The 17,901-nt window shown below is 55.2% G+C and overlaps 2 protein-coding genes across 6 annotated transcripts in view; both read right to left on the bottom strand.

The window, feature by feature from the left end:
- On the bottom strand, nucleotides 1-4,459 carry LOC141978658 (melanoregulin-like). The gene is made up of 5 exons (XM_074940955.1): nucleotides 3,710-4,459; nucleotides 2,272-2,431; nucleotides 1,320-1,410; nucleotides 717-880; nucleotides 1-517 (listed from the first exon to the last, which is right to left on the bottom strand). Exons 1-5 carry the CDS (start codon nucleotides 3,778-3,780, stop codon nucleotides 302-304), a joined length of 702 nt encoding a protein of 233 aa, XP_074797056.1. The 5' UTR covers nucleotides 3,781-4,459; the 3' UTR covers nucleotides 1-301.
- Nucleotides 4,460-7,324: 2,865 nt separating this feature from the next.
- Nucleotides 7,325-17,901, bottom strand: part of STARD3 (StAR related lipid transfer domain containing 3) — a 36,710-nt gene continuing 26,133 nt past the window's right edge. For all 5 annotated transcript variants that reach the window (XM_074940949.1, XM_074940950.1, XM_074940952.1 and 2 more), the window contains 9 exons: nucleotides 17,373-17,471; nucleotides 16,558-16,613; nucleotides 15,483-15,575; nucleotides 14,627-14,689; nucleotides 13,572-13,667; nucleotides 12,951-13,030; nucleotides 12,431-12,535; nucleotides 10,572-10,665; nucleotides 7,325-8,812 (listed from right to left, as the gene is read on the bottom strand). In XM_074940949.1, coding sequence (XP_074797050.1) covers nucleotides 8,708-8,812; nucleotides 10,572-10,665; nucleotides 12,431-12,535; nucleotides 12,951-13,030; nucleotides 13,572-13,667; nucleotides 14,627-14,689; nucleotides 15,483-15,575; nucleotides 16,558-16,613; nucleotides 17,373-17,471 — 791 coding nt within the window. In that variant the 3' untranslated portion in view covers nucleotides 7,325-8,707. The remainder of the gene's footprint in view (nucleotides 8,813-10,571; nucleotides 10,666-12,430; nucleotides 12,536-12,950; nucleotides 13,031-13,571; nucleotides 13,668-14,626; nucleotides 14,690-15,482; nucleotides 15,576-16,557; nucleotides 16,614-17,372; nucleotides 17,472-17,901) is intronic.

Genomic DNA, 17,901 nt, shown 5'->3' with positions numbered 1-17,901 from the left:
GCGGCCACGTGCTGGGCTGCAGGGGAAGGGGAACGGCACCGTCTTCATCCCCGGCAGTTAGTCATCATCAGGGTAAGGGCCAGAGGCACTCGGCAGGGCTCAGGCCCCTCCCTCCTGTGCCAGGCACTGTACATATTCCCCCACAACACACAGTTTCAGGCTCCCTCCCTCCCATGCTAGGCACTGTACGTGTGTACATGTACACACACACACACACACACACACAAAACAGGTGGCTGAAATGAACAGACAGACAGCTCTCAGCGGAGAGTCAGCAGCCCGGCTGCCCCGAGGGCAGGCCTCACTCTATCAACTTGACCAACAGGGACCCTTCATCCATCACTGCGGCCTCCTCCTCCTCCTCCCCCCCTCGGGGCGCCGGGCTCAGCGTCACCAGCGTGGCCTCCTGGCTGGGGGGCTCCTCCTCGCTGGGGGGCCCCTCCTCGGCCTCCAGGGGGTAGTAGTGCCGGGCGGCGGAGAGGAAGTCATCGCCCACGTCCAGGACGAGCAGCCGGTCCTGGGGAGGGAGAGACACAGCCAGGCTGGGATGGGGAGGGGCACAAGGTCAGGGGCAAGCAAGGGGCTATGACCAGAGGGAGGGACCCACCTCCCCCTGTGGGGGGAGCAGCAATTACCCATCATCCCTCACGGAGGGATTGCAGACACGGGGGAGAAGGGGACCCCTGCCAGCTGCCCCTCCCCCCCGCCCCACACACCAGGACGAAGAGGTAGCGCTCGGGGAGGCTGCAGTGGCGGTCGAAGAGGCTGGTCTGGTCGGCCAGGGCGGCGAGGAGCTGGCGGGCCTGCAGGGGCTGGCGCAGGGAGCTGTAGGAGGCCACGGAGGTGATGTCAAGCAAGCCGTGGGCCTCGCCGCTGAACCCTGCCCAGGGATGGGAGGAGAGAGGCCTGTGAGCCCACGCTCGCCCTCGCTAGAGCTATGCGGGGCCTCTCTTTGAGGGGATAAGAACCTACTACTGCTGCCAGGCGCTAGAGGAGTTACTCCTCCAGCCCCAGGGCAGAAGATGCCAGCCCCTCAGACCAGGCATTGCCCTGGCACCAGCCCATCGCCCTGGGCTCATTAACACTCCCCCCACGGGGGTGAGGCTCAGAGGCTCCGGCGCTCAGGAGAGGCAGGGTCAGTCCTGCTCTCTGGGTCCGACGGTGCATGCTGAGCTCTGCGTCCCACTGAACAAGCCCCTCAGCTGCACTGCCTCCCGGCGAGAGGGCCCAGCCCGGCCAAGGCTGCAAGGCAGGGCCAGGTGCAGCGGGCAAAGAGTGCCCCCTGCCCCTCTCCGCCAGCAGGGAAGGGGATGCCGTACCCAGGACCTCTAGGATCTGCCTCCATCGGTCCTTCAACTCGCGGCGGATTTGGCGGTGGGCGCTGATGTCGAAGCTCAGGCGTCGGTAGCCCTGCGGGAGAGGGACTGGGGGTCAGGCCCCGGAAACCACAAGGCACCAGCTCTCCCCCTCTTCCCCTCTCTCTCCACTCATGGCTGCCGTGTACCAGCACCACTGATCGGTCCATGGCCACGGTCCCAGCCCGGCCTTGGAGACTGACTGGGAGTTTCACAGGACAGTGCTGCTTTGGGGAGCAGGGGGCGGACCAGGAGCCAGGACTCCTGGGTTCTATTCCTGGCTCTAGGAAGGGAGTGGGGGCCAGTGGTTTAGAAGAGCGGGGGCTGGGAGGCAGCTGGCCTGGATTCTAATTACAGCCCTTACTCCACTATGTGACCGTGGCCAAGTGCCAGCCTCACGGTGCCTCAGTTTCCCCACGGATACAGTGCAGATCTGTTGTGAAGGCTCTGAGAGCCCAGCATCAGAGCAGCCTAGAGCACTTCAGTGCCTGGCAGACGTGCCAGCTGGGGTGAGATCCCATCCAGCCCAGCTGGGCGCTCCCATTGGTCTGACACGGCCACTCACTCATCCCCTTCCTGCAAGGGGGTTATGTTCCAGCAGCACCCAGAGGAGCTAAGTGAGAGCAGGGCCCTGCTCTGTTGGGCGCTGCCCAAACACTGCCAGCACAGCCCTGAAGAGCTCCCAGGTGAAGCAGACAGGCTGGGAGGAGAAACTGAGGCAGACGGGACAAGGACTTGCCAAAGGTCACAGCACCGGTCAGTGGCAGAGCCAGGCATAGCACCCAGGCCTCCTGGGGCCCCATTCAGAGCCCTACACGTCTCCAGCCCCAGGGAAGAAGAAAGTTCCCTGCGGGTAGGCATGCACAGCGGGGCCCTCAGGGAGTCCGAGGGGCCAGCAGGGGCCGGGGGCACCGACCTCCGAGCCGCGGTGCAGCCTGGCCCGGTTCTGCAGCAGGTTGTAGAGCTCGCGGTCGTCGTCGCGCTCCATGTGGGTGTCGTCCACCGGCTCGTTCCACAGGTTGGTGGCCTGGGCCCGTTTGCGCTTCCCCAGCTGATCGAAGTACCAGAGCATCTCACTGCAATGAGAGGAGAGCGGCCCCGGGCGAGACAGCGCATGGCATGCACCCAGCCTGGCGCCCAGGCCCTAGGCAGCACCAGCTGGCTCGGCCAGACGCTGGCATGCAAAGGGGGCCACTTTACTGGGCAGTGGGGCAGCTTTCCCCATGGACCCCTCCCTTCCAAGCCCCTGGCTGCACGACTGGGGGTGAGGGAAGCCGGGCGGGCGCTAAGCAGGTTGTAACAATACCCTGCTTCAGTGGCAGCCCAGAGCCAGTGGCTCAAGGGGAAGGGGACCCTCCCCAAACCTCACACACACTCATGTGGCCTGGTGGAGAATGCAGGGTCCTGGGGGGTAACCAGGAAGGGGGCAGGGAGCTCATACCCCCACCTGGAAGAGGCAGTCGAGCCAGCAGGAATCTCGCAGTTGCTGGCAAGGGGTGAGTGGGGGGAGGTGGGTACCAAAAGGGGCAGCAGGGCAGGTTCAAATCGAGGCTTCCTGACCCAGGTGCCGGGTGTTTTTAAAAAAAGAAAAAAGGGGGGGGGCCTGAAATGCCCTTTAGATCTTTGTGGGGGATGCGCCTGGGGGCTCTAGGGACATTGACAGGGGAGGGAGATCCCACTCAGTGGTAGCAGCGGTGGAAACGTTCCCTCTGCAAATCCCGATCCGAGTGGAGCCTGGCTGGATAGCCCCGCTCTGTCCCCATCAGCCCCCCACCAAAGCAGCCCCCGTCACTGTAGAGGAAAGAGGAACAAAGGTGATTGGGAAGCGGGGTTCAGAGGCGTCTGCCCTGCAGCCGTGAGCACGTCTTTCTCCATCCTTGTATGAACGCCTGCATGGCTGCCATGTCTTGCTTCTCCCAGGGCTCCGAGTTCCTCTGACACACGCTCGGGGCCGGGATCCTGGCACAGAAATGGAGCTGACCCCGCTGCGGAACATGGCGGCCGCTGACCAGCATGCGGGGATGCTGTGCCAAGCAGCTTCGGACAGGCACGCGGGAGAGAACGCCTTACGCTTCTCAGGGCTGCAACCATAGCACCGGACGCAAACGTTAAATTCACTATGATGTCGAACAGAAGGGAAGGATGGACGTGGTTTAAAGCACTGAACCGGGACTCAGAGCTCAGCCACACATACCGCGTGTCGCGGCCTTGCTCCGTGCCTCAGTTTCCCCAACTTTAAAATGAGGCGAATAATGCTCTCTTTTGCATCCAATTCTTCAGAGAAGTGACTGCCTCTCACTCCGTGCAGCGCCCAGCCCACCGGGACTTACTACCCTACCGATATTAATAAATACCTGAGGAGTGGATTGTTCTCTGGCTCTTCTTGTTCACAGGAGCAGCAGCAGATCTGGTGCCAAATATCCATTCTCCTAATGCGCGTATGAATCAAACCCAGAGGAGCAGCAGAGGTCTCATCAAGGGGCCGTGAACACTTCTCCTGAGAAGAAACGGCTCTGAAGGAGAGTGAGTGAGAAGTTCAGTGTGTTCTAAATTTAAGAAAAATGCAAGTCAAAAGCCCTGATCATGTGAGATCCCCCCCTCACCAGGGCTCACAGCCTTAAGCAAGGGGGACGCAGCCTTGCTAAAAAAGAGGCTCTTCTCTGCATCGCTTGGGGTTACTGGGCAATGAAAGCCGGTTTGTTTCCTTCCTAGCAGAAAGCAAACCCGTGGTCTGTAATGGCTGTAAATACACACCAGGCCCGGCCCAGGAACATGATGACCAGGTCCGGGAAGGCTGGGGGATTCGGGCGCAAGCCAGGGATGTCCCCTCTCCTAGTACCTCTTGGGGGGAGCTGCTCAGATGCAGTGGGAAAGGGGCTGCTTTAGCAGATGGGTCACTCTGTGCTTACCAGCTGGGCGGTACAGTCAGGCTCAGCAGAGAGCAAGGACTGTCTGGGCCACGGAAATCGACCTACTCCTGGAGAAATCCCCCTTCCCCGTGCGGGGTAGAAGCCCATGGGCACGAATGAGCGTGCGCGGGTGACATACAGAGTTCTCCGCGCACCGGGACGGTCACGTTAACCCCCCCATCTCCAGCGCTAGAGCCTCCCCTCACACTTACGGCCGAGCACAGCAAGGAGTGAAGGTGCACCGTGCTGGCATGTCACGCTAACGACTCTGTTAGCGGCCTTCATTCCCCCCACCCCCCGCTGGAGACACACACCGGGGCCAAAAGGGATGCTGAGGCCTGCGGAAGCTGGGTGCCTGCCAGGGTGTGGAAGAATTCCTTGCACCCCCTCTACCCACCCAAGCAAAGCACAGTGCAACTTTCCTCTGCCTAGATGCAACTGGGCCCCGCTCCCAGCTGGAGGGGGCCTGGGCCAGGTGATCAGAATCCTTTTGGAGGCATGTGCCTTTTACTCCGCCTTCCAGCGGGACACAAGGGGACAGAGAACTGCAGGATGCACTAGACTGCTGGGCCGTCGCCTTTCCCTGGCCCCGGAGTTACCCCTATGTCGACAGGGGGAGGGGTGGGGCCCCATCTGCAGGACTTGCACTTGGCTGTCAGCCCTGCTTTGAAGGCCCGTTGGTAAGCCAGGGCCCAGCTGGTTCGGCGTTCCCAGCCGGCAGGGACAGTGCAGGTGTAAGTGGGCTGTTGTGACCTTACTACGACTCAGTGGAGGTGTTTTGGTTGCTAGCTCCTAGTACCGAAAGGGGAAGGGTCAATGGGAAATCAGGACCCCGAGACTGACAGTCGCCAGGAGCAATGGGGAGAGGTCAGTCCCGTCCTCCGGGGGAGCTGGAATGGCCTGGGTCAGACTCAGACAGAGCGGGGCTGAGCTAAGGAGAGAGCAGGGGCCCGAGCTGAGTGGGGGAGCAGGGCTGCGCCGGCCAGAGAAGCAGCCCAGGGGGCTGGAGCCGTCCGGAGCCGGGCACGGGGAGGAGCTGGGGAAAGCAAGCGGGGGACCCTGGGCAGCTGGCCCAGTGCAGGGAGACACCCCAGCCAAGACACCTGGCAGGCCAGACTTGGAGGGGATCGTAACCCCGACGGGATGGGAGCGACGCTGGGAAGAAGGGTCCTGCCACCTAGAGCCTGAGAGCGCGTGGCCACCACCAGAGCGAGTGTCCGACCCGCAGCCTCCCTGCAGCGCAGCCAGGGCCTGGGCCGTGGGAGGGACACAGTGAACTTCCCGAGACGCTGGTTGTGACGTCCCCGGGCCACAGAGCTGGGTGATGGGTTTCCTTGAACCTTTCCCATTATTTTCTTTTTTTTAAAATTTGGTTGCTGTTTAATAAATTGTTTTTGCTTTGAACTGTATGTAATGATCAGGGAAGTGCCCAGTGCAGAGAGAGCACCCAGGAGTGGGTACACCCGAGCCCCTGTTCTAAGTGATCACGACACAGTTGGGGGTCGAGACCCCCAGGAATCCTGGGCCCAGCCTCTTTGGGGTTACGAGGACTCTGGCACACAGGAGAGTGGAAAGGGAGCCCCCGAGGTCAGGCAGGCGTCTGGGTAAAGGGAGTGGGAGCGAGATCCTTTCGGTAGCCCACTTCACCGGGATGTGTATAAGCCAGCAAAGTTCCCCACAATAGCGGGACCATTTCCCCCGCTTACACAGGCTCTGTGTTTTACTATATGATTAAAGGGGCTGGCCCTGGGAAAGGTCGGACGCTGCTGCTCCCCCCACAGCAGGGCTTCAACCCTTTAGGGGACGGCTATTTGCAAGCTGCCTTTTGCCTTTGTCAACACCAGCCAGGCGTGGGAGGCAGGCAGAAAAGTCCCGGAGCGTCAGTCCAGCCACAGCGAGGGCAGGGGTTCACGCAGCCCCAAGAGAGATTCGCCGCCGAGTGCGGCTGAACTGGCTTCTTCGCCGAGTTGCTGTCGGGTTTGTTTCACAGGCTTAGGGCTTCTTAGTTCTTTGCTTCATTTAAAAGAGCAGGAACCAATGGGCCAAACGGGGCAGTTCCAGAGCCTTCAGTGATCCCACCGAGATGGACTCTTTTGGAAAAAGCAGGGGCGAATTTGATCCATCATCTCCAGCACCTCCAGTGACAGAAGCTGCCAAAATGCAAGCCAAGGTGCATGGGAGCCCTCTTGTCTCCCGGGTGTTCAGACTCAGAACCAAAGGATGGGGAAAGGGTTAGAAGTGGGGAAACCAGGCCCAGGGGAAGACACTGATTTGCCCAAGGTCACACAGCAGAGCTGGGCACAGAGCTCTGGATTCTCTCTGTGCTAGCCACTGCACCACACTGCCTGAAGCAGGGAACCAACCCTACGAACCCGAGGCGCAAGGGCAGCCCCATTGCCTCTCATGGTCATGCTTCATGTTACTGCAGATCTAAGCACTTGCAACTTGTTTCTGTCATTCTCCCAGTGCACCAGGGCTGCTTTCTAGCTGGCCAATCAACCTCTTCCAGGCACCCCCCAGGCCGTATGGCCCTGCTCCAGGAAAGCACGTAAGCACATGCTTATGCAAGTATGCCCACTGGGCTACAGCAGCTTACAAGTTAGGTGGCTTTGCAGAGGCCTAAATGACAAGACAGTGGGGCACAGTGTAATGTTGGGCGACACAGGTCAGAGGCTCTTCTCTGTTGTAGGTTTTTATTTGACGAAGATGCAAAGGTTCCAGGCGGAAGGCAGGAGGTTATTAGAACGACAGGCTTTCTAACCAGGCTCAAGAGGAGCCCCCGCCCCACCGTGGAAGAACCACAAACCCCCTGGAACTCGCTGCACAGTCCCCGGGGGGGTGCACAAGGTCCCCAAAAGATGCTTCACGCCGAGGCAATCGCTCAAAAGCCTCACGTCCTGGCGTGCACGGCGCGGGGGAATCGGGGTTAGGGGAGCGAGTTAACGGTGTTTTCAGATTTAAAGAAGCTGAACGAACAGGATGGAGATTGGTTTTACAGGCCCCGCCGAAACTAGTGAACAAGCAGAGGTTAGTATTTCTTCTTTCCCCCTCCCACCTCCCCAAGGCTGTATCATCCCCCCTCACCTGCACTCCCCTCTCATAAGTATTAGTCTATCCCCAGAGCAGGAGACTAATGCACTTCGTTATGAAAATGGGGTCACAGCCTCAGAGGCCAGTAGCCATCGCCTTCCTTTGACTGCCCTACGCAGCCAAAAGGGACTTGCCAAGGTCGCTCGTTCCCGGACTGAAAGGTTTCCTAGAATCAGGGAATCCTTCTCCGAGTTTAAACCGTTTCCTCCCCAGCATCCCGCCCACAGACGCCACGGCTGCTACGTCAGTGAACTATGGCAATGGAACAAGCCTGGCAAGGCTCCGCTGCTTGGAGGCCCTTCGCCAGAGCTTGTGGTGGACACGAATTCTCAACAGGGAAAGATCTTCGCGAGCTGGTGCCAACTAAGAAATGGGGAAGTGGTTATTTGAATAGTTTTTTTTACCAGGGCGGGTTGCTTGTGGGTGCCCTTCCCTGGGCCCAGTCACATCAGAGACCCAGATATGCCCACAGCTGGGGCTGCAGGGCTATTCTAGACTTGCAGAGACTCTGCCCTGGGTATATTTCACAGCCTTTTGTGGACCACACGTGCCTAAACTAATCCGCCACTGCCTGGCGATACCCTTATCAGTGTGCTCCCTGGCAGCTGAGGAATGACAAGGGGTAGCCAAGTGCCCACAGGGTGCGAGCTACCAGTCATGCCATGTAAAGCAATGCCTGTCAGCAGATCAGAAGCAAAGGCTGTCACATGCACCTGGTGGCGAGAGTTCCTCCATTTCCCACTTTAACCATTCTCCAGCAGCAAAATGAACAGGGATGCCTGGCCCTGCCCTTCCCTCTCCTCCACAAGGCATTTAGGTAAATACAGGAGCTCCAGACCGATGAAAGTCACACACCATTATCAGAAATTTTTTAAAAAAGGACAGGAGACAAATTGGGGCAGTGGTGGGCTTATCCAGCCAGAAACGGCCACCTCCGCTGGGTATGGCGAGGGAAAACAAAGTGATCAATAAAGGGGTTTGGCACATGTTTAAATCACAAAAATCTCCATTGATTCCCAGAGCTGCTCAGTTAGTTTGATCCTTGATTGGAGGGGTGAAGAGAAAGGGATCTGCGGGAGTGGGGAAGGACCGAGGCAGCCCTCGGGCCTCTCAAGGCATCCACCCCGCTTTCTGCATTCCCGCAAAGGTTGCTCCAGTTAGCATTGTTGCAGTGATAGCCACCTCCCTGGTACATGGTCTGGCGCAGCCCTTCCTGCAGGGAGGGAAGAGGTCTGCATTCCAAGCGCAGGCGGCTCCGTGGCAGGCTTGCTCCGGCTTCTTGGAAGTTGTTCCCCACTCTGTGTTAAGGAGAGAGGGCAAAGGGATGTCCCGTGGAGGGTCACGCGCTGCTGCTCAGGGCCTGCCCGACACCTCGCTGACCCGCTGCCGCAGGTGGAATGCAAACTCGAACATGGTAGCTGCCAGGCTTTGATGGATCAGGTAACGGGGAAGCCGACCCTACAGAGAAACAACAAACCGGGAACACAGGGGTTTATTTTGCTGGCTAAGATTGTACATAGTTCCTATCCTGCATCTGAATCCTGGGGAAAGCCGCGCTCCGGATCGTCTCTCGGAGGCACTGCTCGTTTTGTCCCGCTCGAAGCCACCACCATGTTTCCAGCACAGGTCTCTGTGGCTGCTCGAGATGGGTTTCACTGAGTATTAACCAGAGCATCTCAGAGCTTTTTTTAAATGACCGCATCAGTGCGGTAACAGGACGGGCCCTGACTGGCGGATTAGCGAGAATCACAGCAAAGAGCAGTGACAGTTCCCAACTGCTTCGAGCTGCTTTTGGGTGTAACTTCAAGTGTTTTGATGTCTATAAAAAACCCCGCATGGTTTGGGTCCTCAGCTGCCCTGTGCCATACTGCTGCCGGAGCCAGTGGCAGTGGCATTCAAGCCAGTCCTCACCCAATGGCAGGGGGCTGTGGGTGGAAGGGGAGGCAGGGGCAGCCTGTCTCCTGTGTTTGTGCAATGCCTTGCGCAGTGGGGTGCTGGTCCGTGACCGTGGCTCCTAGACGCTACTGCAAAACAGATCATCAATAGTAGTAATAATTCACCACAGGATCCTGCGTGGATCCCCACCAAGGCCCAGCTCTTGTAACTTTGAGGGCATGCGGCAAGGCCGATTTTGCCAGCCTGCCCCCATGGGGACTGCATGGAAGGGGCCGAGAGGGTGTTTGGTGGGCGGCCGTTCTGCAGGGTACTATGAAGTATTTGCACTGCCGTACCACCCCGGTAGCCTGTCATTGACCAGGACCCTGTTGCATTAGACGTTGGTCAAAAAGAACAACACTAAAGGCCGTTCTTTACAGGCATTTCTTCAGGGACACAGGATATGCCAGGAGGGCTGGACCAGTGGGTCCACCTAGCTTGGTAGCCAGTCTCAGACAGTGGCTAGCCCCAGATGCCTCGGGGTTAGGTGAGAGCTGTATAATGGACAATTATGAATAGCTTGGCTGCTACAGAAGTTCCTTCCTCACAGTCAGCAGAGAGCAGTGGCTGAGGGCCTGTCTCACAGAACTGGGCAGGTTTTCACTCCCCATCGCAAACAGCTGATTTCTTCAGAGCCAGTTCCCATAAAGGAAACCCAGACACAAAGCTCTGGCCCAACAGCCCGAGTGAGAGGCGCAGCTGGTTTCTGCTGCTCTCGGCTCTATCCCCCAGTTTGATTCCCTAGCAGGACGGTTGATTTTGCAAGTGCTTTTCAGTCATGTGACGAGCAACAGAATAGCCGACCGACTTCTCCTGGAGGGGGCGGAGGGAGATGGCGCAGGCCAAGCGCTCCGATGAATGAGGACTTTGTGCTTCCCTGCTGCAGCAGGGGGTTACCCCGTCAACAATGTGAGTGCTCAGCAGGCCGGATCTCTTCTCACCTCCCACCAGCCCCTGGCACCTGACCCCAGCTGGCAGCTCTTTTGTATGCTGCCCTTGCCCGAGCAGACAGCAGGGACCAAACACAGCAGTGTAGCCAATAACTCCAGCTCGGAGTCCCTCGACGTGTTCAAGGCGCCTTGCTCCATGCAAGGGGAGGCAGTTTCTATTACAGGTTATTGGCAGCAACGGACACCAGGGCGGGCAAGCTTTGGGATGGCAAGACAAGATCTCACTGCTTGCGAATACTGGCAGAGCCGCTAGCCAGATTCTCCAGCTTGTGCTCTGGGGAGCCCCGGCTGTGCTGGGTGTGAGGCACACGCCGACGTGGAACCCACTTTACCTTGAGGTCCGTGTTGAGGATCCAGAGGAAGGTGCACACTTTGGGATTGCTGGCACATTTCAGCACAATGAAGCCTCCTGGCCCGTTCTCGCCCCTGGGAAAAGGAACAGCACAGCGTGAGGCTCTGCAGACTCCATGTCACACACGCGTACGCTACTGGGCGGATACACACGCAGGCAGCCGGAATCCCGAATGCGCCCATGCAGCACAAAGCCAGCGGCACGTTCGAATGATCCGTCACTGCGCTTGGGTGCGCCGAGAGGCAGGAGGTCAGAGCTGGAGCAGGCCTTGGGCAAACCTAACCAGGAACAAACCGGGCAGGAGCTCGCTAGCTCTGCTGCCAGAGAGAATGCCGCATCTTCAGCTGCCATGTGGAGATTCCTGCTCATCCTGCACCTTCAGCTTTTATTTCCCACTGGAAGAGTTAAGCGAGGTCCAGTGGCCTGTGTGAAGGGACTTCGGGGGGGGGGGGGGGGGGCCTAGTAGGCATTTCCACATCACAACATGCCCTGCTATCTCCACTGGCACCAGCAGAGAGACAGACATGGATGGGCCGAGAAGGCTCCTCTCTATACCGGCTGGGGGCGCCTTCAGCCTCCAGGGCAGTGGTTCTCAACCTGTTTATCATTGTGGGCCCCATATGCAGGTCTCCACTGGATGGCAGTGAGGATGTCCCATGGGCTACAGCTGCAGGTTGAGAACCACTGCTCCGGAGACTGCCGGTGGGGCCCGTCTCACCAGTGCTACCTTTGCTGGATATTGAAAGGCAAACCCAGTTTGAACGCAGGTGCTGGTGAAAAGAGAGCTGTGGCGAATGAAACCCTTTATGGTCAGGGCAGGTACTGCATGGGCAGCTTCCTCTTCACAACTCTTGGTCTGCTTAGTAGGGGCAGATACCGACAGATCCCTACTGATACACGCCAGATTTGTGACTAAGAGGCGAAAGGCCCCATCCATCCAGATATGTTTAAAAGGAGACACGTGTTACCACGTCCCTGCTTTGTGACACTAGGTATATTTCTGCTGGATATGGCCTTAAAAGGATTCTCAAGGCCTGAAAAGCCCCAGCACCTAAATAGACTGAGGCAGTTACTAAGCCTGTGAGTTAAATGTCAATTACTTTAATCAGATTACTCTGAAAAACAAAGTCAGTAAGAGAAGCAGCTGAGCTGGTCACTAGCCACCTGCAGCACAGCCTGACTGTAACAAAGAGGCCTTGTTGGAAGAGATTCAGACCCCCCGATTAATGCATCACAAGGCAGCCGGCCACTGTAGTTTGGAGTAGAGAAATGCCAGAGACCTTGGCGAGTGCTTTGAGAGAGTGCTATTGAAGGGCACTCTGTTCACACCTCCTGCTCCGTCTCTCTGTGCCCTAGGCCTTTATTAAAACTACAGCCAGGCATGAGAGAACAAAAGGGCACACACATAACAAACAACACACATGATGAGTTCAGCTGCTTATTCCCCCTTTGAAGTTGCAACTGTCCCTGAGCAAGAGCTAATTCCACAGTGATGGGATGTGGAGTCAGTCAGGGTTTTTGATCTGTTGTCTCCCCTACCCTGCCCCCACTGCCTCAACCCGAGCTGCTGCTGACCTCCTAAGCAACACGCTGATTCCATACCAATTGTTCTTTAAACAAAGGAAGAGGAACACAGGAAGTAGAATACAGTTCCGCAGACAGACAAGCTGCCAGAGGTTTTGTAAAGTGGCAGTTTCCTTTAAACAGCAACAAGAAACGCCCCCCCCCACCCTTTTTTTAAACTCAAGCGTCTGTCTGCACTGAACGTCTAATATTATACAGCAGTGTGCGCTACAAGAAAAATCAGACATTTCCCCAAGCCAAAACCCAAATTCGTACCTGACGTATTTGGACAGCGGAGGCTTCAAACCGTGAGTGGTTGACATCCCTGACGAAATATAGCGGTCTCGTCTTCTTTCAATGCGACGCACGTTTACAAAGTCCCTACGTAAATAAAGGGGAAATCAACTGCTGTGGGGTCTGCATGGGAGCTTTAGGACAGCACAGACATGGAAGGTCCAACATTCAATCTACGTCCTATGGAAAAGGTGTGGCAAAAATATTTTAACATGGAGACACTATGTACATTTATGGTTATTAATGGGACAGACCAGGTATTCAGTGACTCGCACAGAGGCTTGGAGCCAAGACTCCTGGTTCTCATCCTGGCTTGGCTATCGATTTTGGCACAGGACCTTGGGCAAGTCATTACACTACATACTACCCATGTTACCCACCCCTCTTGGACCCATGGTATGTTTCATGAGTAAGATGGCTGGCCTGGAGCTCCCTCACACAAAATCTCCTTGATGTGTTCTAGGTGCTTGGTGGACTAGGCTCCGGAGCGGAATAAACTCACCTGGGTGACACTACACCACCTGCAGCCCCTGCTGCAACGTCGTACGAGACAATGGTGTTATCTTCAACCCGCTGTAAGATCTGAGTGAAAGAAGGACAGAATAAGAGATGTTTCCTCTCACCTGCCTGTGGATCTGTACATGCCAACAGCTAGGAATAAGGAGCCTCCCGCAAAATTGCCCATGGATCCAAAACAAGTGAAGAGCCTTTAGCGGCAGATCTGACAAATACAAGCCTTGGAGAGTCCAGCATTAGCATGACCACGTTTACCTTCTGGTGTTGAGAATGGTCTGCTCTGCCCTTCTGTATAGCGAGCAGGCATTTCCTTTGCATCCTGGACACAGCAACTGCCTAGGGTGAGTAAGCTCCTCCAAGCCAGGGCAGCGAGAATGACCTTGGCTCTGTGCCTCGGCCCATTCCCCAGGGCTTTCGTACAGACAGACTTTTGGTGCAACTAGCTACTTCAGAACGTTCAGACTGCCTGGATGAGCAATGCATTGGTATTTCAAATGCAGCCAAGCCTCCAGCTCCTGCAGGGCCAGACACGGCATGCAGTAGGTTCTGTGCTGCGAAGTTCCAACTCCAGAGGGTTATTAAAATGCCACCTTCACAAAGCACTTACCTGGCAAGCTGCCACGGTTTTATTCCACAGGATCATCCTCTCAGGTTGGAGAATCACCTCCTGGTAGACTGTTTCAGCAGAACACTGCATGAAGGCCTGAGAAAAGGACTAGACAGTTCAGTTTGCCCCAGCTGCCTTCCCTGGGGCGTGTATTCAACAGCACAAGATAAAGATCACAAGGGACAACCAATTGAGTGAAACAAGTGCTCATGAGAAGCGATAGCAGAAGAACTGGCTGCAGCCAGACAGTGCAGACAGGAATAGCGTACCTCCATCCTGAACAGAACAATGCCAGCTATTCCACCCCTGGGCTACTCTGGCGTCTACCGCTTATACTGAAGAGGGCAGCTGTTTCAGGAGGTTCATGGAAGGCTACTAAGAGCGTCAGCAAAAATGAAACACTCGCATTTATCTGCAGTCTCGTGTGGGTCTTTAGAGGCAGAGGGATAATGCAGTAACATGGGGTCACCCAGTTCTCCGTTCATTAGAGTCTTTTCATGGGCAGTTCTGGCAACATACGTACCGACACAAAGAAAAGTCACCACGGCAATAGGCCTTCACTAAGAGATTGTTTATAGCCAAACCACTACAGTGAGTCACTTCCTAACAACATCTGTTAATGCCAGATTGCATCTGAAGTGGGATCAACCCTGATCTTGGTGGACGGGCAGTTGCTATCTTATTGTAGTCCTGGAAGCTGCGGTTGGAACAGGATTCTTTCGTCACCTGGTCCAGCTTTCTGCCATTGGACCCCAGCGTATTTGTGGGGAGTTGGATCAATCTAGTTTTAGATGGCAAGCCCGGGCGTTATCCGGCTGTAGGACAGAGCTCAGTGTAAGAATGCAGCAGAGTTGTATTACAGAAAGTCCCAAAAACAAGTAGAACGGGCTTTACAATGCCACATGCATTGCAGTTTGACCCGTATTGCTGGAGCCACAGAAGAGCATGAGGGACCAGCTGTGCTGGGCATTAAGCAGAGTTACTGCCTGGGGATTATGCCCCTACAACAAAGCTGCAATTTACCAAGCAAGGAGGTAGAGGCCAGAGGTCCTTACCTTTAAAATAAAGGTCTTGCCGTGGAAAGGAATTTCAATGGTGTAAACAACATCGCCAAACTCCTGAGCAAGAGAGAGTCAAGTCACACTTCACATGCACAGTCCTTTACACGCCGGTCGCACCTTGCACCCCAGGATCTCCAAGCACATTTGAGACTTGTGTCACGAGCCAGGCTGCACAACAGGCAGTCCCACTGCCATCGCTAGAGTCAGCCCTGAAACGCAACCCCCTCCATGGCGGGACCTTTTAAAAGTACAGATCAACAGTCCGCAGCAAGTTTAGGACAGGAAGTGAAGGCTGTCTCCAGCTGAATTTTAACACACTTCCAAAAATCCACATGTACAGATGGCTGCAGACAGAATGCAACACGCTGTGGCATACACGTGACAAGACACAGAAATGGGATGAATCTGTAGCTGGATGCGTAGCAAAGGGGAGGAGTCTATTGCATGTGACAGCTCCCTTAATGCTGGGCATGGTGGTTTTCAAGATGGCACCACTCACTCCCTTATTTTACCAACAAATGCCTTTGATCCTTTCCCACTCAGTCATCTGCAGTTCCACACCATAACTGCAATTAAAGGCTAACCACACTCCTCCGCCCGCCTGTGGCTGGGGTGGTGGGGGGAAAGACTGATGGGTTCCCTCTCCTGTCAAACAGGAAGGTAATTGAACGTCTAATTAAATAAGAGGCGATTTACATTTAACTGAACTGGAATAAGATTCCTAATTCAATCATGTCATTGTAACGCTGGTTAATTTTTCATGGCGTAACCAGGTTCGGAAAGCCCCGCCGTCCTGCAGTCTGTGCTAACCCCTCCATGCTTTCTGCAGGCAAAGAAGGGAAATACTTGCATTGTTTTTTTCGAATTTCCAGTTTTCCTCCTGGGCTAGGATTTGATCCACAACCTCCATTGCTTCTTTGCCTTGCTGGACATATTCCTTCTCCTAGGAGAAAACGCGATCTATTTACTGCTCCCTTTACTAATGATCCTGAGCGTGCGAATGAGTGATTTTGCCTCCTCGTGGCTGGACAAAAGAGGAAGGGACTTTCCACTACTGCAGCTGCTACAGATATCCTCCTTCCACTTGGGTGGCAGAGGCAAGCGTGTTGCACCTGGCAGGCCAGAATTCTAGCCCTAGGTGTGTCATTGACACACTAGCTGTGTCTCTCCACAGTTGTGATACCTTTCCTCCTGAGAGAGTCCCCACCATTTTTGCCAGATGAAATGGTACAGGCCACAATGAGATCACTTCTCCTCCCACGGAGCTGCAGCCACCTCTGGGGTGAAACAGCAACTGCTTAGCTACCCCACTGTTTTGGAAACAACGTGAAGAATCCTGTGTCCAAGTGAAACGCCGATGGGATGTTTGGGAGGGAGAAGGCTGTTACCCACGCTGGAATTTGACAGGATAGTGGAGTCAACACCCCCTTCCTCCTTCAGCAAAGGTAACCAGTAAGAACCAAGGAAACTGGAGGGAGCAGGAAGGAGACAAGCTGCTGTCAGGGCCACAGACGCCTTTAAAAGCCAACTACAGGAGGGGGGTGAAGGGGAAAGTAACTGATGCTGCACACGAGACGAATGATTCCCAGTAATGAGGGGTGACTAGATACTGAGTCAGACCTGTTTTTCCCAGAGCACCTGAGCAACATCGCTCAGCTAAGGGAATGATTTGCCCATGTTTCTTGGCAGCAAATAACATTTTGTGACCTTCGGTACTGAGAGGAGAAGAAGAAAGGGGACAGGATCTTTAACCCCTCGATTTATTCAGCACCTTGATGGGTACGTGCTGGAGTAATTAGCTAATTACAGACCCTCATGTCAACATGCATTGGGCAGCCATCAGAACCAGACATTGAGAGATGCTCAGAACCAACAGGGGCAAAAGTGGGTCTCTAAAATGGCAAGATCACCGCTCCTCCATTTACCTGGGCTGTTAACGCTTTCCTCCCCGCATCATCTTCATCAGACTCATTATCCGATCCTAAAGAAAGGTACAGAGTTGTGAGGACGCTAGAGATCCTGCAGAGTTGTGAGGATGCTAGAGATCCTGCTGGTATGATTTTATGAAGGGGAGGGCCCTCATCGGGTCAGCCCTCCCTCCCTTTCCACTTCACTCTCCAAATGCACAGATCCACGCAGGATAGTCGGTGTGTTCTCGTATAGGAACAGCGAGAGTGGTTACAATGGGAAATGCTCCAATCCCCCAGCCCCAGTGCCGTCCCCTCTGAAAATGTACCAAAGCCACCAGGTTAACACCCTTTTCTGCAGCAAGCTGTGCAGTTCACACTAGCTCTTTGGGTGTCCAGGGTAAGGCCTTTGCTCTTCCCAGAGCAACCTCAGACTGTGCATTTCAAACCCTGTGTCCTGAGGCCTGGAGCTTTGGTTTAAACACAGCTGAGAATGGATTTTGATAGCACAGGAAAGTCAGGCATCAAATGCAAAGTAGGTGGCTACTTTTCCACCTCCTGACAATCTCATTCTGACCCCACAGCTGGGCACAAAAGCAGCTACACAACATAACCTTCCCCCAACGCTGGAAGCAAAGGGGAGTTCGTGGCACTGTGCTGTAACACTGCTCAAAAGGTCGGTCTAATTAGGGAAAGCTCAGCAAGGAACTTTGAGAGGCAACAACAGGGAAAAGGAAACCCAGGGGATCCTGCAAGCGGAACAAGCTGAGAAAGCAACTCAACCCACATACAAAGGTCACTGCATGCCAAGAAGAGGCAAAAACATTCGTCACCTGCGAAGGACTCCGGAGGGGAATAGAACTGCCCGTCAGAAAGGGCTCCGGAATAGAGCAGAGGGCCGCGGGAGGCTGCGGCCTGCGCTGCCAAGTACCCTAGGGAACCAAGAGACACAAATTGTAAACATATACAGAAGCCAGAGTTTACTCCTAACATTCATCCATGTCCTTCCTCCTCCAGGTTAAGCTACCCAGTTATCTAATGCTTGGAACACAGCTCAGTACTGGGAGCCGGGCTGTCTCTGGGAGACACAGCCCAGCCTAGAAGGAGCTTTCAGTCCCTGCTCCCTCACTTTTCATTTCAGACACAGCACTTTATCTGCATGGAGATCAATGAACTCTTTTCCCTGTCAAATCCAAAGGTGATTAAGCGCCTAATTAAATAAGAGCCTTCCCTCGAAGCGATCCAGAACACGCTCTTAATCCAATAGAGGCATTAAACACTTACTCATTTTTCATCTTAAAACCTCCTCCCAAGACCCAAACATCCTCTGATTTTTCCCAGCCCACCGATACGTTTGTGATC

Source organism: Natator depressus, chromosome 27 (assembly GCF_965152275.1).
Source record: "Natator depressus isolate rNatDep1 chromosome 27, rNatDep2.hap1, whole genome shotgun sequence".
Taxonomy (NCBI): Eukaryota; Metazoa; Chordata; order Testudines; family Cheloniidae; genus Natator; species Natator depressus.
The sequence above is the reverse complement of the archived record's forward strand: the minus strand, read 5'-3'. Positions and strand labels throughout refer to the sequence as shown.